The sequence below is a fragment of the Medicago truncatula genome, chromosome 3, assembly GCF_003473485.1.
Source record: "Medicago truncatula cultivar Jemalong A17 chromosome 3, MtrunA17r5.0-ANR, whole genome shotgun sequence".
NCBI classification, from domain to species: domain Eukaryota; kingdom Viridiplantae; phylum Streptophyta; class Magnoliopsida; order Fabales; family Fabaceae; genus Medicago; species Medicago truncatula.
This window is the reverse complement of record NC_053044.1, coordinates 549556-577484: the sequence shown is the minus strand read 5'-3', so window position 1 is coordinate 577484 and position 27929 is coordinate 549556. Positions and strand designations below refer to the sequence as shown.

The window sequence follows — 27929 nt, the reverse complement described above, 5'->3', positions numbered from 1 at the left end:
GCAACCCAGCATGCCCGCGTACGAGCACGAAACCATATTACAAAAAAATAATATGAAGAGTGTACATCCATAAAATCAAATAAGGTTTAGAGACAAATGGATCGACCGCCAACACGGTATCAAGATCCACGTACCAACAACCCCCTGAACAAAACATCAGGTATAATAGCTCTTTCGAGCTTAACAGTTCGATAACAATCACATTGACTGAGATGGATAACAGGTAACTGGAGAGGACGTAACCCTGAAGACTTGAAGCCTGCAGATCTCAACAGACCTGGAACATCAGAGAGCAAGCACAAGAGTACAAAATCAACCGATTGCAAAGAACCCGAACAACCCTTTCGAGTTAAAAGAACCAAACCCTTTCGGGTTTAGGAAACCAAAACAAGGCCATAACAACCACCACCTGAAGTCTCTGATCTAAAACACAGAAGCAAACAATACGAAAAAGCTAAAAAACGATACAGAAAACAGCAAGAAACCAACAACAGAGACAAGATCAACGGAGAAAACCACCAACGAGCCAGCCAAAACGGAACAAGAGGAGACGGCACTGCCACCAACTCACCACCGCAGCGGCGCCATCAACAAACGGAATCCCTATGGTGCTACACAAACAAACACTACCGGAACAACCAAGTGATCGGTGGTGAGGACCGACCCAAGCAAAACAAGCGCCGATCTGAAAGTAGGACCACCTCCAAAGCAAACGCCGCCGCTCAAAAGGAACCGGAGGAAGCTTGAAGCAACATCAGATTAACGACCGGAAAGGGTGGTGCGGAGAAGAACGATTCTCATCGCACCACCACACACGGTTTCTACATCCTGTTGTTAAGATTTGAATGAAAGGAGGTAGGCGGTGGAAAAGTTTGTTTAGAGAGATGACAAAGGAAGTAAAAGTTAGAGAGATGACAGAGGAAGTAAAAGTTTCGACGATTATAACCACTTAATTCTATATAAAAATCGAACTTGTCGATCATCAAAACTCTTTTTTGAAGAAATCGAAGGGTTAACGGGAAATAATATGATTCCTTTGTCAATTAGCAAAGAAAAAAAAAACTATAATTTGTATAATATTTATCTTGCTATATATTTTTTAACTCAATTTGTATATTATTTCTTGAAAGACAAAACAAGTGTATTGTTTATGCTACAAGTCATAACTATCACCACTTTGTTATTGCATGCAAAAAGGAGTGAATTGACTTTACCTTTTAACAATCTTCCTCTTCCATTTCTTTGTTCTTTTTATTAAACAAAATAAAGAAAAAACATTCATACAGAAGAAACTAGAATCCATTGTTTATTTGCTCGACCAAAATGAAGAAGAAGAAGCCACTGTTTCTTTGTCATACAGGTTCGTTGTTTTTCCTCAATTTTTTCAATATTGTTCGTATTGTTTTAGTACAATATTTTTGTCTGTGTTTGATTGCTTATGATTTTGGTGCATTTATAATGAAATTGATTATTTCCGTAATAAAAAATAATCAAGTTAATTTTTTGGGAACAAATAATGAAATTGATTTGATTACAAAATAAGAAAATTAGTCATAGATGTGGTTCAACTTCTAACTTCTTTGGTGTATAATTTAATTTGTATTAGTGGTAAGGCAATCTCTTTGAGCTTTACATTTCTTTAGGTCCGACAGTATAATTTTTTTTAATAGACGAAATGCCAATAACAATTGGAACCACACAAGTAGAGGAGCGGAAGTTTGAACCCTACTTAGTGCGTCTGACCTACGAATTTCAACATTTTAATTAGTTATGCTAGAATTTGCGGACCACATGGTATACAGTTTACTAATTAATTTTTACTATTAATTAGTTTACTAAAAATATAATGAAGCCATAAATAATGTCAATGACGGTTCGCTGAAGTTGGCTAAACCACATTGTCGTGGGTTCAACTCTCGTTGTGCGATGGCATCTTTGGTAGATGATATGTAAATATATCTTTAAGCGCTCTCACTGAACTTTGCCCTGATGTGTGCCGGAGCTCAACTCACCTAATTTTTTCTTATAAAAAAATTAATCAATCTTTTGATAGTATTTATTATCTATTTTTATGTTTAATCTTATAAAAAACAAATTATCTTGAAAAAGTATCTAATTTTGTTGTTGATTTTTAAAGGGCCTCATTTCCAAATTTTGTTTTAGGCCTCAAGATATGTTGGGCCGGCTCAGTGAAGAACCCGACTCAAGTCAATTAAACTTCAAAACCCTCATTTCAGCTCTGTCGCCGCAAATACAACAGTATGTTTCTCCTTCTCTGCCTTCACTATAATCTTCTTTTCATGTATTTTATTTTTCAGTTTGTTTTGAATTAAACTAATTTTTTCTTATTTTCTTAATAAGAATTCCCTTCAAGATGAAGAAGCTCTCAGTTGGTGATGCATTATCGTTACTCGCAGCAGTAAAACGTAGGTTTGGATATGAGAAAAGGGAAAAATATGGATCATTTCTACAAATTATGAAGGATTTCAAGGCTGAAAGAATTGATGCTAGGGATGTCAAATTAAGAGTGTACGAATTGTTGGACGGCCATGAAGATTTAATTTCGAGATTCAACATCTTCTTGCCAACTGAATATGAAATCAAACTTCCATTAGATCGAGACGATGATGATGATGAACAACAAGAAGGTCGTATGTTAGAGACAAAAGATGCATTTGCTTTTCTCGAGAAAGTAAAAGATGTGTTTCATGATAAGAATAGGGAAAAGTATGATGAGTTTTTAGAAATTGTTAAGGATTTTAAGTTTCGGAGAATTGATATAAGTGTTGTCGCGGCAAGAGTGAATGAGCTGTTTCAAGGGCATACAGATTTAATTTTTGGAGTCAATGCCTTCTTGCCAAAGAAATATCGAATCACAACTTCAGTTCAGCTGGACACTGGTTAGTAGCCTACCATTATTCTACTTCACACGTGTAAATAAATTTTATATATTTATGTTTTTATTTATGCAGTTTTTTGCTATAATCTACCATAAACTTAGTTATCTAGCTATATAAAGTGTCAATAAATTGGTCCATCGTTATTGTATTGAGAGAAGTGAATGTAAGATTAAGGGATTATGTTTGTTACACTTTACATTTGTTGAGTATGGATCATAGTTTAACGATAAGTTGGTAGGGTCCCTTAAGGTTTAGGGGAAATATTGTAAATTGGCTATAGTATTTAAACAAAAATTGTAATCTTTAACCCTAAGATTAAAATTTAATAGTAGAATTGTAATGTATCAATTTTGCAGTCAGAGACATAGGCACACCGATGTTCTTTGTTTGCGTTTTTGTATTTGTTTTCTTTTGTACAAGTTGATGATATATTTTCATGCATCAAATAGATAATAGAAAGCATCCACTCTGTGTGTTTTTTAGTTTGCGTTTTCATTTGTATGTTTTCATGGTTTCTGTTCTAACTACATTGTTGAAGAGCTAAATTTATGATAGGGTAGAAATAGTTCATGCATTTTATGTTTTATGTCCATGGGAAACTAATGTTTCCTGATAAGAACTGTCTTGATAGTTTCCTGTGAAACTTTGCAATTAAAAGTAGAAATTATCATAGTTAGTCTCATCCTTAGGATTCCTTCTATTATTGTTTTTCAACTCAGCATACTTCTCATCCAATTCATACTCATATGCCATTTATTTATCTCCAATGTCCCTTGTCTCTTTCTCGTATAAATATGAGTCGTTGGCCAATATTGCTAATATTTATCTCCTATGTCCCTTGTCTCCACCAATATTTGCTATTGAAAGAGCTATGAACACTTGCATTAGGTCACATGTTTAGACGCGATAGAAAACATTTTTTTCGACCTATTCTGAAGGGAAGACGAGTCGTTCTTGATAGAATGTTAATTAATATTTTATGCTTTCAATAAGAATGTCAATTTCCATGTGAGGGTGAAAATGGCTATCTAATGTTTCTTTACCTTCTCATAGTATATAAGATGAACAAAAAAAAAAAACATATCTTTCGAAGGGTGAAAAGCATATGTTTTTAAACCACCTAATATTGTCATTGTTGCGATACACAGGGGAAGTAATGAATAACATCCAAGATGGTTGTAAAATTTCATGGGATATGCTTGATGTCATTTCCAGAGATCTAGATTTCGATGACCTCTTTCAATTCGCTGGGGTGTGCAAGAATTGGAGGGAATTTCATAAAATTTATTGGAAAAAGTTCTTGGCACTCCAGGAACCATTACTTATTCAAAAGTCTTCCCATGATAAGAAATCCTTTTCCTTCATCAGCATAGCTGACCGAAAAGTTTATCACTCGAAGACGATCAATCAATTCTGGCACGTTGCATATTCTGGCTGTTCTAGCGGTTATTTGATCATGACAGGGGACAATAATTCTTTTCTGCTATTGAATCCATTTACAAGAAGAAAGAAGGTAATCAATACATCAACCTTTAAAGTCAATTCTTCTTATTTTGCTTACCATGTCTTACTTGCTTTTGGCAAAGGCTCGGAGGAATTTGTCTTAGTCGCTTCATGTAAAAGATCTGGCAGTTTGTATGTCTATCAGTCTCGAAATTTGGGTTGGGTTACATATTCAACAATGGAAAGTCCATGGAAGGTTGTTGACTTTGTTGTTTTGCATCATACTATATACGTTGTCACTGACAAGGCCAACATAGGTGTACTTGACTTGAATTCCACAAATATAAAATTTTTAGAACTGAAGAGTACACCCGATGTAACATCTACCTCACTCCTCAGGATGGTTAGTTGTGATGGACAACTTTTATTGATTCATATTGCTTCTGAGGAAATATTGAATGTATACAAGATAGACTTCTCAACCATGAATTATATCAAGCTGGAAACTTTGGGTGACATTGCATTATTTTATGCTTCCGGGGAATACTTCAATGCATTGAGCAACCCGAGAAGGTGGGGTTTTGAAAGCAACTCTTTGTATGCCATCAATCTTTCATCCACAACATGTATAGTGTGTTTAGGGGATGATAACGAACTGCCAAAATACATTAAGGATGATAGATTTCGAGTTCCTCCGAAGGAAAATGCCTACTTGCTGGATTGGTGTTTTAGACATCTACAGTATGAGGTGGATCTTTCGCCAGATGAGTAACCTGGTTATTCACATTGTAGCTTGTGATATTTGCTTTTGGACCATGTTTTTTATGTTTCCCTTTTGTTTTCCAATAATTTGACTAGAATGAAAAAACATGTCATGGTGTATGGTTTCAACATTAGAGAACGATTGAGATAAATAGTTTTGAAGTGGATGCTGATATCGTTAAACGACTGAACCAACTTCTATGGTTGTGTTTTGTTTTGAAAGCATAAAGTTTAACATTTCCTATTTTTTCTCCTTCTGCATTTCATTTAAGATTTTACTTTAATTGGTTCAAAGGAATTAGAAATATACCTATCTTCAATCACATGTTGAACATATTGAATTGTTGCCACCATAAATTTAGCTTCATTGCCTCAAAATTGAAAAATAAGCTTTTTTTTTTTTTTTGGTGGAGGTCGGGGTTTGAACCCTGGACCTTGCATATATTATGCAATATCCCTACCAACTGAGTTAAGCTCACAAGGGCAATTTTTTTTTATTTTTTTTTTATTACTAACGGTGATAAGTTCTTAAATTCTACTTTTAATTTGATTTTGTTAGAATATTGTTATTTCTCACATTTTTTATTTGATTAAAGGGTGCCTTTTTCTGCCCATGTTTCTAAAAACCCACACAACATAAGAGTTGTCTAGAAGTTTAACTTCTAAAGTAATTTATTTTTCAACTGTCAATGTCATTATGTTAATTGTTAATTTGGTGTTAGCCGGATGCGCAAGTCAAACTTAAGACCACTTTTATCACTGCACTCCTAAAATCTTCCACCCCATCAACTTAACCTAGCTTATATCCACTTTTCTTAGTTTACCACTTTATAATAATATTTAATAAGAACTATCTCTGTCAACAAAAAAGACTATCAACCTATCTTATGTGCCCTCTCTCTAAGTAAATTTCCCAACCCTCTTCGTTTTGTCCAAACCTTCTTATTAAGATGTAGCGACTGCTGCGGTGGTGCGATGAGTGGCTATGGACATCCGCACTACTATGGTTCAATATTACTGGCGGATATGGGCCATATACTCCCACAACACCTCAACGTGTAAGCATGATGAAGACTGATACGCAAGCACTGTCCTCGTCTTCATTCTTTTCGTCTAGGTTCAAAGAGATGGTTGAATCGTGTCTAGTCACTGCAAATGGGTTTACACGACTGTTAAATGTTGAGAACGTATTTTGGAAGATCCCGGTTGTTTACCGATGTGTTTCCGTCGTCTGTGATTTCTAGTGGGGTGAACTGGGTCGTCAGATTCGGGACCGTTTTCACTGGTTTTGGGTTATTCTGGGTTGTGTTCACTCCCAAGGCCAGCTTCCTGATCTCGTTTGGGTGTAACGGAACATTTAATTTTGTTTCGATTGGTGTTGGGCTTGTGGTGTTTTGGAGGCTATATGGGATCTGTTGTATGTGAGAATGTTTTGGAGGCTATATGGGAGGTGTTGTCCGTGAGTATTCAGAGGGAGTGTGGGAATTTTTGTGCAGGGAGAGGTTTTGGTTGGTGATGTTGGAGTGGTGGTGCTTTTTATAGTGATGTTGGAGCAGTGGTAATGCAGGGAGTTATGTTGCCGTTGGCTTCTTTCTTCAACATTTTCATGGTTTACATGAACGATTTCTTGTTTCCACGATCTGTTTTCTTGTTGGTTTGTGGTTTGATTTGGCAAGTGGAGTTAAGATCCTCTCCATTTATGTCTTTCTCCATTTCTTCCATTTGGAGAGATAAAGATACATAAAATTTTTAAAAAAGTAAAATATAAATAATAATGGTGGGACCCACTTAATGATAGGATCCACCATCTATTTTTTGTATATATCTTTCTCCAAATTGCAAACTCCATTTATTTTGCCAAATAAAAATGATCTTAATCCTAACAAGTGGGGCTTTGTCCAAAAGGGGTGGCTACCGTCTTGAACTTCACAATTCTTTAGGCATTAAATTTACTATTTAAATAATTTATAATATTTTTTATGGGATTTAAAAATATTAATTTGTTTTGTGTAAATGATATTCATTAACTCAAATTGTTAAAGTATATCTATACAATACAAATTCAAAGTCGCTAAAAACAAAAAGATTAATATGTTAATAAACTCATAGCATCCATGTTATTGTATAAAACGGTAGAGTACATATGTCTACATATATGACTATATTCAAGCTACCAAAATTTTCATGTTTTTGGATCTATGACGCAAAAGTCATTGATTGAATATGCAATTGATGAAAGCTAATATTTCAATCTGAATCAAATAAACAACACATTAAGAAGAGAAATCAAAAAAACAGTGCACAAAGACGAAAATTCACAATAAACCAAGTCGTGCTAGACGACAATGTCCCAAAAACAAACGAAAAAAAACTAAATAAAATGTAAAAATCACTTATTTAATTAAAACAGAAAGAAAAATAATTTGGATGAGTGATTTTCTGTTAATAATGAACCTAAGAAATACAACCCTCTCATTTCATCCAGACTTGGGACTGACTATGCATAGCAAGGTTAACATAGACATGATTGGTTGAAGTTCAACATAAGGACTTTTCAAGAGGACTCATCATTATCAAGTCTAAATTATTGGCTAAATAAATGAATAAATAAAACAAATAACAAGCAGAGAGTGAAAGCAAAGTAGTTATTGTTTTTTTTTTTGTTTGTTTGAATGTAAACCTGCCTAGTTCATATCACTAATCAAGAAATAATCAATCACAAAGGTGATAAAAATGAATGAATGCTATTTGGATTTCCTTCACTTGCAAATATACGATTTATCAATTGCTCTAAATTATTGATTTAAAATTGATCACAATTAATGATGTTTAAGATTACAGTCAATTAAGCTTGGCGTTCCCTTGAGTTTCACATGTAAGAAGAAGAAGAAGAAAAAACTACCTTACAATCTTTTAATTTCAAAAACACGTTCAAAAAACTACCTTAAAAAGTGTGGATTGGCTTGTTAATTTCAAAATTTCAATAGATTTTCATGTTTTCAGAATCTCATTTGTCAGGTTAAACTCTACCACAAAACACATGTTCATTCTTCTCCAGCTTCATGTCATCCTCATGCGCCACCGACTGAAACTGCATCACTGACTAATTTGTAGTATTAGAACGACTTATTTTGAACGTGTTTATATATATATTTTTTTTTTGCGAAACTAGATGAGTTCATTTTGTTGGTAATGCATTATGACTGGGATAGTTGTTTTAGTCATAACTTTGTTATTTTGTAATTTTAGACTACTTTGTAGTATCACAACAACCGTTAAACCGAACATGTTTGTTATGTTAATGCAATATTACTTTTTGTTGCTGATTTAATGTGTTAACTGGTTTATTATCATTACAGGCAAAATAGAGTATAAAGTGAAGCTTCATATCGGAAAAAATTAGTTAGCTTCTGTTATGCTGACTCTAATGGATTTTTGTTTACCGTCGTAATGTTGACTTTATCGCCAGTTGTAGCATCTCAATATTTTATATATGTATTTCTAAATGATTTTCTTGATTTATGATTTATTCAATAATTTATTTTATGTGTAAGGAGTTTTAGAATTTAATTATAAATCCCCCTTTTAGTCAAATTATAAATCCCCCTTTTAGTCAAATTATTTATTTAAGTTATCTACTTGGTTGGTTGACTATAGTAATTAATAGAAATCTTAGTTGCCAAATCATTCCAATGCACTAGCAGGCATGCATATATTTTAGTTTACAGTGCACTTTTGGTTTTGTTATTCAAGTTTTCCTTTAGCTGATATATGAGTCAGATATTTTAAATGTTTAAAAGTGGACCCAAAAATATTGTTTTTGCACTTGTTCCATTTTATCATTTTTGTAAGTACCTCTTCTTTTAGTACATGGGTGCCTATTTTTACTCAAATTATTCCTACTTATATGACAATGAGTTCCCTTTTGTTTGCTCAGTCAATTAAGGACACATCTCCCTCGTCAGTCATGTTCACTTGTTAGCCTAGCTTATACCTTGATAATTATTAGGAATCCATCTCGCACGTTTCAATACTACCTATAGTTTTGCTATGAGTGGCACATTAGATAAACTCAGTTTGTATTTCCTTTTTTTATGTTGATTTTGTTTAAGAGTAACCGCCACATATCTATCTATACTAATTTTGCCATAAAGAATGTTAGAAAACTTGGCATCCATGGAAGGAATGAGAGAAATAGATCAAAGTTCTTAGTATTGATGGAAAATGAATATTACAAATGAGAAAGTTAGTTACTATGTGATACCTTAAGCCTATTTATAGGCACTAACTAACTAGTAATTATATGACTAACATATATCTCTAATATGTTAGAAAGCGATAGGATCAAAGAGATGAAGATGAACTTCATAGGAGAAGTGGACATTAGAGATAGAAACAAAGGAATAATCCTTGTAATTCATATTGAATTAGAATGAAAAAGATAATTAGAGAGTACAATATTTAAAGTTATTTATAGTGTGAGTTAGTCTAACTAACTCTTAACTACCTAACCAACCAACTAATCATAGTTTACCATTATCTAAATATGATTTATTCACTATACTTTAATAAAGAACACAATTAGAGAAGATACTTTGAAATAACTCTGACGGTCTGCTACATAACCCTACCTAGGACACCTTCTCTCCAAAATATCCTTACAGGGTCATACGTTTTCTATATCATAATATCCTAATTAATCTCCATTTTCATTTCCAAATTATTTTACTTGAGTGTACCATGCGTTTCATTCTTCAGCCTTGCCAATTTACATTTAAATACATCTAAAGCCATAATCAATATCGTTTCCTTCCAAAATGATTCTTTTAAGTCTATCAAGCCACTCCTATCTTCACTTCTCAAAATTTATGCAAGTTCTGAGGTACCTAAGGTGTCATTCTTTTGCTTAATTATTTTCATACTCCAATCTTTAAGTTTAGGATTATTTTCTTTGTAGCTTGTGTTCCTTTTCCTTTGTGAGAACCTCGTGGGTTCTAGAGTTTGGCTAGGAAGAAGAGCTCCCAAGGTAAGTTTTTTTTCCCCACACCATCATATTAGGCCGGATAAGTGTTGTGAAATGGTAGTAGTTTTTCTATGTTTTATTCTATTTGATGATTTTATGTAATTTTTATGTATGACTTCTTGTTTTGATTGAATATTGTGTTGATTGTTATGAGAATTTGATTATTAGATTTGGCATGTTGATAACTATATATAATTCTAAAAATGGCTTGTGGTTCATAAAATATTAGAGGTTGGTGGGTTGCATTTCAAGGTTTTATTTTTGGTTTTGGTGATGACACTCAGTCGCATATCATATCATGAAGTATTTTGGCTAAGGCCTTGCAGAGACCATTTAGTGGTCTAGTTTTATTGGACTACGGCCTTGTAGAGACCATTTAGTGGTCTAATTTTTATTGGGCTAATGTCATTAGGTGGTGGGCCTTGCATGGACCATTGAGCGTGTTAACACGACAATATCCGGATCATTTAAGTGTTGCATATCATGCACTTTATAAGTGCCAAAAATTAGTTAAATAGCATATATATTTTAAGCACTTTAATTACTTGTTTTACAAATTATCCAATGAAAAGCTCCAAAATAATAGATAAATACTACTTTATGCTTTTTATGTCTAATACCAACCAATTATGTAGGGATTTGCTTGCCAAGAGAAAAAGATCAAAGAAAGTGAAGAAAATTAGATGCTGTCATCGTGGCTAAGCAAAGTCAAAGCCATGTCAAAGCAATGCAAGTCAGAGAGCAAATGAAATCTGAATTTGGGAGCGTGGCTAAGCAAAGTCAAAGCCATGAAGCGTGACTAGGCGAACTAAGGCGGTTTTGGACATCCAGTGCTGATGTGGCAGAAACCCAATGGGAAAGAAAGCTCAGTGTGGCTAAGCGACGTGAGCGTGGCTAGGCCACGCTGCAATTTTCCAGAAATTATATGAATAACCCCAAACCTCAAACCAGAGGGGATAATATTATTTTTAGAGAGAAAAACCAAGGGGAAACCAGAGTGAACATCAAGGAACAAGGAGCTACAAGGATTGGAGAGGACTTGCAAGATCATTGAGACATCATGGCTTGGTTAGTCCTTTTTTTTTTTTTCTTTTTCTCCTTGTAAGGTTACCATGAAAATGAGTAGCTAAACACTTTTGTTGGGATTAAATGTAATATACTCTACTAATATGTATTCTAATTGATTCTGATATTATATGATTATATTATCTCATGATGTGGGTGTTATTCTTGTTTTCCATGTTAATCTTAAGGACTTGATTTGTTATTGAAAAATACATATTGAATCTAGGTCAAAATAATCATTTATCAAAGATGAATTCTAGAATTGGATTTGTGTTTTGATATTCATTTTAAGTATTGAAACTTATTGCTTATGGGTCGTTTCATTAAACAATACGGTCTATTGAACTCTAAATTCTAGACATAGATTTAGGTTTGATAGTTATTTAAAGTATTGAAACTTAATGCTATCATATTAGATAATAGACTGAGAAATCGTCGATTAACCGATACGATCGAACCCGCAAACTTATTTAGACATGAATAATGTTTGCCGAGCAATACATGAGAATATCAAGTGATAACTAGAATCTGCAATATTAATCATGAGAATACATATAAGTTAGGTTGATGAAGTTTAATCCCAGCATATTCATTTCCCTGTTAACTCTCATACTGTTTACAATTTCATAGTTTTCTAGTTTATGAAACAAAACTTATCAACACTCCATCACTTGGAACAGTATAGATTGTTGAACGGCTTGAATATTGCACCAGTTCCTGTGGAGACGATACATATACAATACTTACTTTATATTGATAGAAAAATACTACATCACACTTCATGGATAAACTTTTACAAAATAGTTTTTGTGTACTTAATTCTTTTGGAAATTTCTAACCCTTTTTAGTGATGAGTATTTTTATAATTAATCTATGGCATTTTTCTGAGTTTAGATGATTCCACGTGAAACCGGAAATTGACCCTTACATTGATAAAATGCTTTAGGTACCAAAGATGAAATATGAAGCTTGATGTGTGATGAATCTTGTGCGGGACAAATTTGGGATTTTCAAAGAAAAAGAAAAAAAAAAGAGTTTTATTGAATTGTAGTTGTAATTTAAACTATCTTTGAAGTTTTTTATATTTTCTAGTCAATTAATTAGAAAACACAGATGTAGATTTCTTCAGTTAAAAAATAATCAATTTTAAAGGATAATTTTCTATTAGTTTAATTTAATAGTTCTCTTATAGATATATTCTCTATTAGTGTTCTTCTAATAGTAAATAAAAAAAAATATAGACTTATTTTTATAAAGAATGAATATTTTTAAATAACAGCTTGGAATAAAATTTGGGAAGTTACATCGGCCAGACCGACTAAATGAATATTTTTAGCATCGGTGAGACCGACTATATACGATTTGGTTGACTAATATGAAATTGACTTTAGCGTTAGTCAGCACGATTCTAAATGATTAGTTAGAGTCGGTTTTGCTGATTCTACATGATTTGCTTGACTTTTTGGATGTTGGATTTATTAACTCAACTTAGTGTCGGTCTTAAACTTGGATTGACCGACGCTATATTTGCACATAAGCCGACGCTAAATATTAGCTTAAATATTTTTAACCTCGTCTGACCCAGATGCTAGTCTGACGCTAAGTTAGTGTCAGCGCCCGTTTTAACCCTATATGTGTGGGCTTTTGTCCAAAATTTATTCTATATAGGAATCAAACTCTGTCAAAGCTCTTTTTCTCGGGAAATCGAAGGCTTAACAAAAAAAAAATAGTTTTTTTCGTAGTGGACGAGGTTTGAACACCAGACCTTGCATATTTTATGCATTGTCCCAACCAACCGAGTTAAGTCACAAGGACAAAAAAAAAATATATAGTTAGTAAAAAACTACATATTTATTTAGGATATAAAAAATATCATTCTTTATTCTTGAAGAATTCTTGGTGTTATTTTTCTAGAGATATAGGATTGCTCTAGACAAAACGCGTGTATTGTTTATGATACAAGTCATAACTATCACCACTTTGTTACTGCATGCAAAAAGGAGTGAATTTACTTTACCTTTTAAGAATCTTCCTCTTCAATTTCTTTGTTCTTTTTATTAAACAAAATAAAGAAAAAACATTCATACAGAAGAAACTAGAATCAGGGACAAAGCAAAAGACACTTGGTTCTTTGCTCGACCAAATGAAGAAGAAGCTACTGTTTATTTGTTATACAGGTTTGTTGTTGTTTGTATTTTTTGGCACAATATTTTTGTCAGTATGTTGATTGCTTATGACTTTGGTGCATTTATAATCAAATTGATTATTCCCATAACAAAAAATAATCAAGTTGAGTTTTTGGGAACAAAAACTGAAATTGATTTGATTAATTAGCCAATTAAAGTGGGTTCAGATGGTAAGTAGTATCATAGATGTGGTTTAACTTCTAACTTCTTTGGTGTATAATTTAATCTGTATTAGTGGTAAGGCAACCTCCTTGAGCTTTACATTTCCTTATGATACAATATACTTTTTTTTTATGGTTGGCTAATGTTGGCTACACACACAAGTACATGAGCGGAAGTTTGAACCTTACATAGTGCGTTGACCGATGAATTTCAACATTTTTGTTAGTTATGCTAGAATTTGTGGACCACATGGTATAAATTTTACTAATTAATTAGTTTACTAAAAAATTAATGAAACCGTAAATAATGTCAATGATGGTTGGCTAAACCACATTGTCGTGGGTTCAATTCTCGTTGTGTCATGGCATAATTGGTGGATGATATGTAAATATATCTTTTAGTTCAATTCTCGTTATTAAAAAAAATAATCAATCTTTTGATAGTATTTATAATTTATTTGTGTGTTTAATATTATAAAAAAAAAATTATCTTGAAAAAGTCTCTAATTTTGTTGTTGATTTTTAAAGGGCCTCATTTCCAAATTTTGTTTAAGGCCTCTAGATTTGTTGGGCCGGCTCGGTGATGAACCCGACTCAAGTCAATTAAACTTCGAAACCCTCATTTCAGCTCTGTCGCCGCAGATACAACGGTATGCTTCTCCTTCTCTTCCTTCTATAATCTTCTTTTCATGTATTTTATTTTTCAGTTTGTTTTGAATTAAACTAATTTTTTCTTATTTTATTAATAATAATTCCCTTCAAGATGAAGAAGCTCTCTGTTGGTGATGCATTATCGTTACTCGCAGCAGTAAAACGTAGGTTTGGATATGAGAAAAGGGAAAAATATGGATCTTTTCTACAAATTATGAAGGATTTCAAGGCTGAAAGAATTGATGCTAGGGATGTCAAATTAAGAGTGTACGAGTTGTTGGACGGCCATGAAGATTTAATTTCGAAATTCAACATCTTCTTGCCAGCTGAATATGAAATCAAACTTCCATTAGACCGTGACGACGACCATGTTGATCAACAAGAAGGTCGTATGTTAGAGACAAAAGATGCATCAGCATTTCTCGAGAAAGTAAAAGATATGTTTGATGGTAAGAATGAGGAAAAGTATCATGAGTTTTTAGAAATTGTTAAGGATTTCAAGATTGGAAGAATTGATATAAGTGTTACCGCGGCAAGAGGGAATGAGCTGTTTCAAGGGCATACCGATTTAATTTTGGGATTCAATGCCTTCTTGGCAAAGAAATATCGAATCACACCTCTAGTTCAGCTTGACACCGGTTAGTAGCATACCATTATTTATTTATTTTTTTATTTATTTTTATTTATGCAGTTTTTTGTTATAATCTACCACAAACTTAGTTATCTAGCTATATAAAGTGTCAATAAATTGGTCCATAGTTTTTTTTTCTCTGAAAGATGGTCCATAGTTATTGTATTGAGAGAAGTGAGTATAAGATTAAGGGATTAAGTTTGCTACACTTATTTCATAAATCAATAAGTTATCGATCATTTTTATGTAATAAAGAGATATTTATCAACTTTTATATTTTAGAAAATATTATTTTATAAGAAAAAACGTCATTTCATCATTTATAAGAATCATACTAATTTTTTAACATTTTATCCAAAAAAATAATCAATATTCACTATTATGGGTATTAAAAATTAAAAAAATTTGAATTTTGATTTGCCGACATTTTTGAGAAATAAAATATAATTATTATAATTGTAACCAATAGAAAATATATTTTTTCTAAAAAAAAATGACTTATTAAACTATTCATTTAACATATATGGGTGTACCGGTACACTCAATTTTATTGAGTGTACCATAGAAATTGCCTTAGGGGAAATCTTGTAAATTTGCTATAGTATTAATTTAAACAAAAATTGTAATCTTTAACCCTAAGAGTGAAATTTAATAATAGAATTGTAAAGTATCAATTTTGCAGTCAGAGACATAGGCACACAATTGGCCAAACTTTGTGATGAAATCTCAGGTGTTCTTTATTTGCGTTTTTGTATTTCTATTTTTTGTTGTATACGTTGATGATAGAATAGAAATATTTTCATTTATCAAACAGATGAAGGCTATATCTTTGGAGAATTAAAAGTAGGGGTTTGCAGTTCAGAAAATATCGCATAAGCTCCTTGCATCCAGAAAATATTTTGTAAACCTGCAATCAAAAAATTTATCATATTACATGTATATATCAACCTTAGGATTCATTTGACACTCATATCTCCAATTTCTCCCTTGCTGTCTCTAGTTCTAGAATAAAAACAAGTTGTAATTTCACCGTGAAAATATTTCTTTCGACCTATTCTGGAGGGAAGACGGGTCATTCTTGATAGAATGTTAATTAATATTTTATGCTTTCAGTTAGAATGTTAATTTCCATGTGAGGGTGAAAATGGCTATCTAATGTTTCAATTGCTATACATTGACATGATCACGAAAATGGGATAATTAATAAACTACTCACATTAAAAAACCAAGGATAGTACATAATTGTATTAATATGTTGGTGTCCATTTTTGTTTGGGAATAATTGGAAATAAATATTTCTTTATCTTCTTATTTTTAATGATAGTATATAAGATGAACAATAAAAAAAACATATCTTTCGGAAATATGAAATAAGCTTATGTTTTTGAACCCCCTAATATTGTCATTGCTGTGATACACAGAGGAAGCAATGAATAACATAGAAGATGGTTGTCAAATTTCTTGGGATATACTTGATGTCATTTCCAGAGATCTAGATTTCGATGACCTCTTTCAATTCGCTGGTGTGTGCAAGAATTGGAGGGAATTTCAAAAAACTTATTGGAAAAAGTTTTTGGCATCACCAGAACCATTACTTATTCAAAAGTCTTCCCATGATAAGAAATCATTTTCCTTCATCAGCATAGCTGACCGAAAAGTTTATCACTCCAAGACGATCAATCAATTCTGGCAGGTTGCTTATTCTGGCTGTTCTAGCGGATATTTGATCATGACAGGGGACAATAATTCTTTTCTGCTATTGAATCCATTTACAAGAAGAAAGAAGGTAATCAATACATCAACCTTTAAAGTCAATTCTTCTTATTTAGCTTACCATGTGTTACTTGCTTTTGGCAAAGGCATGGAGAAATTTGTCTTAGTCGCTTCATGTAAAAGATCTGGCAGTTTGTATGTCTATCAGTCTCGAAATTTGGGTTGGGTTACATATTCAACAATGGAAAGTCCATGGAAGGTTGTTGACTTTGTTGTTTTGCATCATACTATATACGTTGTCACTGACAAGGCCAACATAGGTGTACTTGACTTGAATTCCACAAATATAAAATATTTAGAACTGAAGAGTACACCCGATGTAACATCTACTTCACTCCTCAGGATGGTTAGTTGTGATGGACAACTTTTAGTGATTCATATTGCTTCCGAGGAAATATTGAATGTATACAAGATAGACTTCTCAACCATGAATTATATCAAGCTGGAAACTTTGGGTGACATTGCATTATTTTATGCTTCCGGGGAATACTTCAATGCGTTGAGCAACCCGAGAAGGTGGGGTTTTGAAAGCAACTCTTTGTATGCCATCAATCTTTCATCCACAACATGTAAAGTGTGTTTAGGGGATGATAACAAACTGCCAAAATACATTAAGCATGATAGATTTCGAGTTCCTCCAAAGGAAAATGCCTACTTGCTGGATTGGTGCTTTAAACATCAACAATATGAGGTGGATTATTCTCTAGATGAGTAACATGGTTATTGTAGACAGTGTAGCTTGTGATTGTTGTATTTGGAACATGTTCTTTGTGTTTCCCTTTTTTTTTTTGCTTCCAATAATTTGACTAGACTGAAAAACATGTCATGGTGTATGGTTTTGAAATGGATGCTGATATCGTTAAACGACTGTACCATCTTTTGTGGTTATGTTTTGTTTTGAAAGCATAAAGTTTAACATTTCCTATTTTTTCTCCTTCTGCATTTCATTTAAGATTTGTTGTTCTCCTTATGATTTGGTTCATAGGAATCAAAAATATACCTATCTTACACCACATGCTGAACATATTGAATTGTTGCCACCATAAATTAGGTTCATTGCTTCAAATTATACTTTAATTTGAATTTGTTAAATTACTAACAGTGATAATTTCAGTTTTTATTACTAACAGTGATAATTTCTTAAATTATACTTTAATTTGAATTTGTTAGAATATTGTTATTTCTCATATTGAATATTGTTATTTCTCATATTTCTCATACAGTTGTCTGGAAAAAAACTGCTTTGATGTATTTGATTTTTTAACTGTCAATGTTATTAGTTTAATTGTTAATTGGTGTTAGCCGGATGTGTAAGTCAAACTTAAGATCACTTTTACTACTCCACTCCTCAATTCTTCCTCCCCATCCACCTAACCAAACTTATATCCCTTTTCTTTGTTGGAATCTATGTTTTGGACATGTCGACATACTGCACCAAGATTAGAAAATCAGACACATTTAAGGGATGTATTGGATTAGGGTTCTAAGAGATTTTAAAAGATTTTTTAATTATGAAAAAGCCTTGTGGTATTCAATCAAAACTCTTTGTAATTTAAAAAAAGTCTTGTGGTATTTAAAAAGTCTTGAGGTATTCAATCAAGATTTTTCATCATTTAAAAAAAGTCTTGTGGTATTCAAAATCATTCAAATTTCGAAGGATTATTTAATAAATTGGATTTTGATGGAAATCCATTGAAATCCAATTTGTAAATCTTGATAGTCTTTTAAAATCATGAAAGTCATTAAATCCACAAAGTCTTTTAAAATCTTCGAGACTTTTTTAAGCAAAAATTTCCTTAAAAATGCTAATCCAATACACCCCCTTAGGTTAACATTGGGAGAAAATATAAGGAGCTTTAAGCTCAAATGTCACTTAGAATATAATCGTTAACGTTGATAGATATTTTAGCAAGTATACTAAATACTATCGAAGTAGTAAAAATATCGTTCCCACGAGGACTGTGTTAATCTCAATTTAGCAATAAGGTTAATATTTAGGATGTGTAAATTATTTTAATGCCCGAGGCAGTAGTTTTGGTTTGCATAAAATTAAATAAACAGAATATAAAGATAGTTTTGGAAAGTATAAGAGAGAGATGAGATTAGGTCTTTCGAATCATATATGTTTCCCTAATTGGTATACTACACCTATTCTTATAAATGATTTTCTAGTTCCACGATAGTTAACAAAATAGTCCTAATCAATCCCTTGAGTTAGGACCCTCTTCTCAAACTACAGCCCCTAATTCCTTAGGTGGTCTAATAATCTTTGAATGTTTTAAGAACGTTAACCTAATATCACTAACAAACGAATATCCATTGCTAGACTAAACCTGTTTATTTAAACAATTCAATTATGTCTAAGTAGAAAGCTATGGTCAGTAGTAATTCATTCTCACTAAATCATGTTTATATTTGATCAGGATATAAAAAGCATTAAGAACAATTGAATTGAATAAAAACTAGATTGTCATTCACAATAAATAGAGTTTCACAGCAAAAGACATGGTTAAATACATAAAAAATATAGTAAATAAAATAAACCGTTAGAGTTTCGTCGTTTTCTACGTTGCTCCTCAATTCTTTCAATCGCTATTGATTATGAGTTTTTCCCTATCCATATGCCTTCTTCCCTTCTCGTGATGCGTGAATGTTTTCAATTCACAAAACGTGAATTTTATGTGCCGTCATGTGAATCCTCATCTCCAACTTCCTTTTGCTTGTGGAGCTGCTTCTTATATTTATATGCCAAAGTGACCTCCTCCTCCCTTTTCTAATTGGCCGCATGATAGTTTTCTATTCTCTTGGGTCAACATCAAGAATTTTTGGTCAAAGCCCAATTGTTTCTTCTTTTTGCACCTTCCGTTTTGCGATCTTTTTGATCATTTTCTCTTGCTTTCATTTCTTTCCTTGTGCCATATGTCCCTAAAATCGTGTCACGAAATAACCATCGTAACACGTTTTAACCAATGTCGAATGAACTTCATTCTGTGCTCCAAATCGTGACACGTTTTCAACAATCGTGACACGATTTTGCTTTCTTCAAAATCTTCTATTTTTCTTGTTTTCTTTGCTGTTTAAACTTGTTTGTGAACTCAAAATATCATGAAAAAGACTCTAAAAATAGTGAATGACTGACTGTCATCAAACGTCATCTTTATCAATAATGAAATCTTTAATATTTGTAATATTTTGACAAATTTTTAGTTTACCACTTTATAATATTTAATAAGAAATATCTCTGTCAACAAACAAGACTAACAACCTATCATCTGTGCTCTCTAAGTAAATTTCCCAGCCCTCTTCATTTTGTCTAAACCTTCTTACTAAGATGTAGCGATTTCTGCGTGGTGTGATGAGTGGCTATGGACCTCCGCACCACCATAGTTCAAGAATAATGGAGGATATGGTCCATATATACTCCCATAACACCTCAACGTGTAACCATGTTGAAGACTGATACACGAGCATTGTCCTAGTCTTCGTTCTTGCCATCTAGGTTCAAAGAGATGGTCGAATGGTGTCCAACCACTGAAAACGGGTTTACACGGCTGTTAAATGTTGAGAACCTGTTTTGGAAGATCCCGATTGTGTTTTGTCCACAATGGTTCTTTGCTGTTTACTGGTGTGTTTCCGTCGTCTGTGGTTTCTAGTTAGGTGATCTGGCTCGCCAGACCCGGGGTCGTTTTTGCTGGTTTTGGTTTATTCTGGGTTGTTTCCACTCTTGAGGTTAGCTTCCACATCTCGTTTTGGTGTAACGGAACATTTAATTTTGTTTCGATTGGTGTTGGGCTTGTGGTGTTTTGGAGGCTATATGGGAAGTGTTGTGGAATCTATATGTTTTTGAGGCTATATGGGAGGTGTTGTGCGTGAGTATTAAGAGGGAACATGAGAATTTTTGTGCAGGGAGAAGTTTTGGTTGGTGATGTTGGAGTGGTGGTGCTGTTTATAGTGATGTTGGAGTCGTGCTAATGCGGGGAGTTATGTTGTTGTTGGCTTCTTTCTTCAACATTTTAGTGGTTCACAATACTGATTTATTGTTTCCACGAACTGTTTTGTGGTGACCTCAGGTCTAAGTCCATCTTCGTCGATGTTTACTTGTGCTGATTTTGGGTGGTTTTCGTGTTGGTTTGTGGCTTTATTTGGCTGGTTCGATTTTGGTTTGTTTTTAAGCTGGTTTGGTTTGCATGACTATTCAACCTTTTCACTAACTTAGCAATTTGTCATCTCAATAATGGTGGACCAATCGCTTTTGCTTCGAGGTAGGAAGTTATTGTCTAGTTTCAAGTTTTTGGGCAGATTCTCTAGTGGTTCAAGAGTAGAGGAGTGCCTTAGTGATTTGATTCGACAGTTCGCTGGTTATTATTCTGTTTATGCTGGTTTCTGGCGTTTTAGCTGGGTTTTGGTGTTGGCTTTGGGTTTGGAGGTTTTGTTTTTTATTGGTGTGTGTTGGTGATAGCCTTAAGTGAAGTTGTGTCTTTATTGGTGTTTATGATGTACGGTGTCTATGTATTTTTTTTTAGGTGTTCTATCTGTATATGACGCCTTTTGATATGCAGTTTCTGTGTTGCCAATCTCTGTGTATCTTGTACAGAGATTTAGTTATTAATAATTTTCACTGTTAAAAAAAAAATTAATAAGAACTATTTAACTATTTTTTTCATTTAAAAACAAACTATTTTTATCATTATTATTATTTTTATTTCTCAATGCAAATAATATTGCAAATGTGCTTTGATGATCCCTAAAAAACATTGCAATTGTGCTTTGATGCGTAACCCACGTTTCAACAATCAGCCCGTGCAAAAGATAATGAGAAATGATATTTTGACAACCATTTTGTGACAACCTATGTGACAACTTTATCTCTCACACTCACATTATTTTTTTACTTTCTCTCTCTATTGCTTTGGTTTCCGCGTCATTATCTACTTTCCTTTGTAAATTAGTGGTTGTCACAAACGTTGTCATTCAATTGGTTGTTCAAATAACACACCTCAAAGATAATTCATTTGCTAGTTTCCATAAAAAGTTATTTTTTTTTTTTAATACAAATAAGAAAATTAATCAATTATGGTTGGTTGAGTTGGTAAATAGTTTCATAGCCTAATATTAGCTGCCAACATGATAACTTTTTTTTATCAGAATTGTAAATATTCTGATAGGCGTGCTATTATGTACAGGGCTGGTCCAAAGTGGTGGCAAGCAAGGAAGCTGTCTTGAACTTCACATTTCTTTAGGCATTAAGTTTACTATTTAGTTTAAATAATAATTTTTTGGCTAAAGTGTACTTTTCCACCCCTAACTTTCAAAAACTTGCAATTTTGGTCCCTTAAGTATTAAAACTATAATTTTCACCCCCTAAGATTTAGCCCTAATAATTTTGACCAATTTTGACTTGGTCAACGCTTATTTGGCATGCCACATGTGTAATTAACCATTTTAAAAAATAAAAATGTCAGATTTTAAATTGTTGAATTAAAAAAATGAAAAAACAAATAAAAAGGAAAGGAAAAAGGTGAGGCACATGTGGTTCCACAAAAACCCAGCAACATCATTGATCTCCTTCATCTTAACAACTTCATTCAACCTTCATCAATCTTCATCATCTTCAAAAAAATCTAAATTTTTTTCTTTCAAAAACAAATTATTACAAAAATTTTGTGTTCCTTTTTTTTCTTCTTGAAAAGTAATTTCTACCAACAAGACTTCCAATTCATCATTACATAAACAAACTTAAAAGACATGAGAAACCCATTTGAAACCATCACCATAACCCATACAATACTGCACATGAAGACCTCCATGGATCGGACATTAGAGAGGAGAGCAAGGTAATCAATTGTTCATGATTTTAAAGTGTCTTACACAACCAGGTTTTGCATATGCGACAAACTACTAACCAAATTTCATTATTACATCATTACATTAGACCAATTCTCCACCGTTTCTAAAGACCGCAGCGATTTGGCAAAGCCTACACGCATCAAACAACACGGACTTGCTTTTATCACCTTTAACCTCTGATGGTGGAATATATGTATTCACTCTATTCGACGCGGTGGTGATGCTTTCCGGTGCGGTGGTCATCGGAGCAAGGTCATCCAATCATGAATTTTGTTGTGGTTTTTGTAGGGGATATGAAGGAGAGGACATATATGGTGGTGGTTTGGTGAAAAACCTTTTGTGGTGATCAAGATCTAACACAATGTGGCGGTTTTGAAACTTAAAAAATGTCTCAGATGTAAAAATCAATTTTAGGAGGACATAGAGAATGAAGAGAAGATGAATAATATGTATTTGATTTGTCAAAGGGTGGCCAAAATCACAACTGTGGGTGGCTGGAAAGGATGCTGAAGAATTGAAGGAGAATTTTGTTTGGTTCATATGAAAACCTGTGCAATGAGGAACACAAATTCTCTCACGTGCTTTTCCTTTTTCATTTTTTTAATTCAACAATTTAATAGGTTACATTTTTATTTTTTAAAAATGGTTAATTACACATGTGGCATGCCAAATCAGCGTACACTTAGTCAAAATTGGCCAAATGGACCAAAGATGCAAATAGGCTAAATCTTAGGGGGCCAAAATTGTAGTTTTTGTACATAGGAGGTCAAAATTGCAAGTTTTTGAGAGTTAGAGGGGAAAAAGTGCACTTTAGCCTAATTTTTTTAAGGGCATTTAATTAATATTAATTGTTTTTTGATAAAAGTAAATGATATCTATTCATTCAAGTTGATAAAGTATATCGATACAATAAAAATTCAAAGTCTCTTCTTTTAAAAAAAAATTCAAAGTCGTTGAAAACAAAAAGGATAAATCTGTGAATAAGCTCATAGGTTGATAGTATAAATCATCATAATACCTATGTCTACATATATGACGATATTCAAGCTACTAAAATTATCATGTTTTTGGATCTACAACGTTGTCGATGCAAAAACCATTGATTGAATCTGCAATTGATAATAGCTAATCTTTCATTTCAACTTGAATCAAATAAATATCGTACAAAGATGAGAAATAAAAAACACACCGCACAAAGACGAGAAATCAAAATAAACAGAGTCATGCTAGACGACAAAGGCTAAAGAACAAACAAATGAAAAATGAAAAAATATGTGAAAATCACTTATTTAATTAAAGCACAGAAAAATAATTCGGAGGGGTGATTTTGAGTAAAAAATGAACGTAAGTCACCCGTCTTTGATAGATCTAGAAGAAGAAAAATTGTGACGACTAGGGTTTAGATAAGGGAAGAGAGAGAAATATTTGTTTAGATCTTATTGTTATCTTTACTATATATAAAGAAAACCACCCCTTTTAGCACTTTTGGCCTTACTTTTTTCTTTTCAAAAATACTCTCAATTTCAATAAAAATAACACATGTAACACATAGATAAAAATAAATTTAAATATTAAAATAAAAGTGTAACAAACACAAATGTCCAATTTTTTCCTTTATCATTTAAAAGGTGTAACGAACGAAAAAGTTTATTTATATTTACTCTTTCATTATCCCAATTATATCCTTAAACAACAATTTTTTCTATAACAAAAATTGTTGTTGGTGTCATTAAAAAAAAATTAGATTATAATTTTTTGTTTCATTGAAATAGATAAGCATAGTTAGTTTGATTTGTTATAATTTGAAACCAAAAAACATTTATATTTTTAATTTCAATCAAAACTAAAATTTCATAAAAATATATCCTTCATAATTTTCAAACATTATCTTTTCGCTAGTTCCATTAATAGTAATAATAATATTATAAAAGACTATTTAGCTTGAAAAAGCCTCAAAGTTTGTTTTTAATTTTTAATTTTAAAAGGTCTCGTTTCCAAATTTTGTTTGAGGCCTATATAGATTTGTTGGCTTCGGTGATAAACCCGAACTCAAGTCAAATAAGCTTTGAAACCCTAACCTCAGCTCTACCCGAACTCAAGTCAAATTAGCTTTGAAATCCTAATAGTATTTGCTTTATTCTCTTCTCCCTCACTGCAATATTCTTTTCATGTATTTTATTTTTCAGTTTTGTTTTGAATTAAACTGAATTATTCTTATCTTCTTAATAATAATTCCCTGCATCATGAAGAAGCGCACCCGTGGTGATGCATTAGCGTTATTCGCAGCAGTAAAACAAAAGAGTATGGAAAAGTATGAATCTTTTGCACAAATTGTATTGGATTTCAAGGGTGAAAATATTGATACTAGGGTTGTCAAATTAAGAGTGTATGAGTTGTTTAAAGGCCATGAAGATTTAATTTTGAGATTCAACACCTTCGTGACAACTGAATATGAAATCAAACTTCCATCGGATCATGATAATGACGAAAGTCGTCGATTAGAGATTAAAGATGCATTATCGTTTCTCAAAAAAGTAAAAGATACGTTTCTAGGTAAGAATAGAAAAAAGTATGCCGAGTTTTTAAAACTTATGAAGGATTTCAAGGCTTGTAGAATTGATACAAGTGGTGTCGCGGAAAGAGTCAAGGATTTGTTTAAAGGGCATACAGATTTAATTTTGGGATTCAACAACTTCTTGCCTAAGACATATGGAAACACACTTCGACCTCAGCTTGACACTGGTTAGTAGTCGTCATATCTTGATAAATTTTAATATATTTATTTATGCAGTTTTGTGCTATATTCTGCCATAAACTTATTTATTTATATTGAGTGTAATAGTACTAATTTAGGGACTAATCCAATGGTGTTTTGTACGATTAAAGATATCAATTGTGACATTTCGCATTTGCTGGGTTCGGTTCATAAATTATTGATAAGCAGATAGGTCACTCAAGGTTTACACGGGTACTCCAGTAAGCTGGACTGTAATATTTAAACACAAGTTGTAATTTGTAACTCTAAAAGTGAATAATAGAAAGGTGCATTCACTATGCACTCAGAGACTTAGGAATAATTGGCAAACTCCTTGATCAAATCTTGTGTGTTCTTTGTTTGCATTTTTGTAGTTTTTTTTTTCTTTTTAACTAGGTCTGTTGTTCTAATAGCATTGTTGAAGAACTAAACTGATCATAGAATTATTTCATGTAACAAACTGATAGAAACTGATTTAATATGTAAGTCTAAGATTGAATAATTGAAGAACTAAATTGTGAAAGAAAGAAGGTGCGTCGTTCTTAATAGAGTCTATAGTGAAAGCAAGAAGCAGACTCATTCTTGACAAAGCTGCTCCTAAAACTTCGAAGTTTTGTAAAAGTAATCATTTGATAATTTTATCCCAAACAATAATGATATGGGATGTAACTAAATCATGAAATTCTAAGAGTTTGAAATTTATAATTCTATTATCCCAATCTTATTAATAATAGGAAACTAAATAGAATAACTCTACATTAAAACAGATAAAATATCCTAGTCAATAATCGAATTGTCAGTAAGAGTTCCCACAATTGACAATGTAACTATTGGTTTAGTAATTCAGTATAGTTAGTTTTAGCTTCTGAAGTGGAGCTTCTGAAGTACAGCTTCTGATATGCAACTTCTGATGTCTTCAGAAGCAGAGTCTAGTAATAAACCTTGGTTAGCGTGTTAACAAAGGTAGTTAGTTTTTTAGAGGAGTTTGTTACAACGTCCAGTTGTATATATACTCACTCATGTGTTGTAAATATATGACAATTCATTCAATGAAATTACACAAGTCTTTTACTCATATATCTTTTCTCTCTCAAAACCATAGAAACCCAGAATCTCAATTCCATCTTCTTCAATCGAACAAAGTTTTAAGTGCTGGTTTCATTCTAAGAAATGGATGATTGCAAATTAATTATTGAATGAAATATAAAATTTGTATATGACAACCCAATTAGATTTGGTGTCCTTAGTAGATAAAAGAGAAAGGAAAAGATAGAAGAAGACCAAGTCCAAAAGGGAGAGAGGAGAGACTTCATCAATTTTCTTCATACCCATTATCGATCATCATTTTCCTCTTTATATGCACATTCCAAGCTTCCTTGATTTTAGGATCGTTAGCCGCATGTCCATTTGCCAAAACCAATTATATCAAGCTTCTTTGTATTTTTCAATTAAAAAATGGATATGCACCTTCTTCTTTTCTGTTGCTGTCTCATATCAGGAAGCTTTATTTCTGGTAGAATGTTAATTTTCATTAGAGGATAAAAATGAATATCTATTGTTCATTTTCTATAAGGGGCATGATCACCGAAATGGAAAAATAAACTACTGACATTAAAAAAAGAGGATAGTACATAATTATATTTTATGTGGATCTCCATTTTTGTCCGTTAATAATGTGGAAATAAATATTTTTTGTCTCCTTGTTTTCTATGATAATACAAGATGAACGATAAAACAACATATCTTTCTGAAATATGAAAAAAAGTTTATGCTTATAAATATCACTTTACATTGTCATTGTTGTGATACGTAGGGTCAAAAAAGAAGAAGGTAGCTGATAATTTGTTAGTTCCTTGGGATTTGCTTGATATGATTTCTAGAAAACTTGATTTTGACGACCTCTTTGAATTTGCTGGTGTGTGCAAGAATTGGAGGGAATTTCATAAATTTTATTGGAGAAATTTCTTGGCATCTGAAGAACCATTACTTGTTCAAAAGTCTTCCCATTATGAGAAATATTTTTCCTTCATCAGCTTACCTGACCGAAAAGTTTATCACTCGAAGGTAATCAATCACTTTTGGCGCTTAGCCTATTGTGGGTCTTCTAGTGGATATTTGATCATGACAACGCATAATAATTCATTTATGCTAATGAATCTATTTACAAGAAGAAAGATGGAAATCAATACATCATCCTTTAAAGTAAAATTTTCTACTTTTGCTTACCATGTCTTACTTGCTTTTGGCAAAGGCATAGAGGAGTTTATCTTAGTGGCTTTATGTAAAAGTTCTGGCAGTTTGCATGTCTACCAATCTCGAAATTTTGGTTGGGCTACCTATTCAACAAAGGGAAATCCATTGAAGGTTGTTGACTTTGTTGTTTTGCAGAATACTATATATGTTGTCACTGACAAGGCCAACATAGGTGTACTCGACTTGAATTCCACAAATATAAAATTTTTAGAACTGAAGAGTATGCCCGATTTAACATCTACCTCACACCTAAGGTTGGTTAGTTGTGATGGACAACTTTTAGTGATTCATATTACATCTCAAGAAATATTAAATGTGTACAAGATCGACTTCTCAATCAAGAATTTTGTCAACTTGGAAACTTTGGGTGACATTGCATTATTATATGCTTCTAGTGAATACTTCTATGCATTGACAAACCCTGAAAGGTGGGGTTTTGAAAGAAACTCTTTGTATGCCATCAATCTTTCATCTATTAA

General features: G+C 32.6%; 2 protein-coding genes across 2 annotated transcripts; both read left to right on the top strand.

Moving 5' to 3' along the window:
• Positions 1 to 1221: 1221 nt before the first annotated feature.
• LOC120579360 (uncharacterized) lies at positions 1222 to 5358 on the top strand. The gene is made up of 4 exons (XM_039831360.1): positions 1222 to 1360; positions 2164 to 2259; positions 2362 to 2900; positions 4049 to 5358. Exons 2-4 carry the CDS (start codon positions 2174 to 2176, stop codon positions 5113 to 5115), a joined length of 1692 nt encoding a protein of 563 aa, XP_039687294.1. The 5' UTR covers positions 1222 to 1360; positions 2164 to 2173; the 3' UTR covers positions 5116 to 5358.
• An 8945-nt stretch (positions 5359 to 14303) lies between these two features.
• On the top strand, positions 14304 to 17483 carry LOC120579670 (uncharacterized). The gene is made up of 2 exons (XM_039832323.1): positions 14304 to 14829; positions 16244 to 17483. The coding sequence occupies exons 1-2, from the start codon at positions 14304 to 14306 to the stop codon at positions 17308 to 17310; spliced, it is 1593 nt and encodes a 530-aa protein (XP_039688257.1). The 3' UTR covers positions 17311 to 17483.
• Positions 17484 to 27929: the final 10446 nt, after the last annotated feature.

What these genes read in the sequence shown, in the direction of transcription:
- LOC120579360 (XM_039831360.1), top strand. Translation starts at nt 2,174, where the DNA reads ATGTTGGGCCGGCTCAGTGAAGAACCCGACTCAAGTCAATTAAACTTC. An exon ending in CTGTCGCCGCAAATACAACA is followed by an intron (nt 2,260 to 2,361) that starts GTATGTTTCTCC and finishes TTTCTTAATAAG; the next exon opens with AATTCCCTTCAAGATGAAGA. An exon ending in TTCAGTTCAGCTGGACACTG is followed by an intron (nt 2,901 to 4,048) that starts GTTAGTAGCCTA and finishes TGCGATACACAG; the next exon opens with GGGAAGTAATGAATAACATC.
- LOC120579670 (XM_039832323.1), top strand. Translation starts at nt 14,304, where the DNA reads ATGAAGAAGCTCTCTGTTGGTGATGCATTATCGTTACTCGCAGCAGTA. An exon ending in TCTAGTTCAGCTTGACACCG is followed by an intron (nt 14,830 to 16,243) that starts GTTAGTAGCATA and finishes TGTGATACACAG; the next exon opens with AGGAAGCAATGAATAACATA.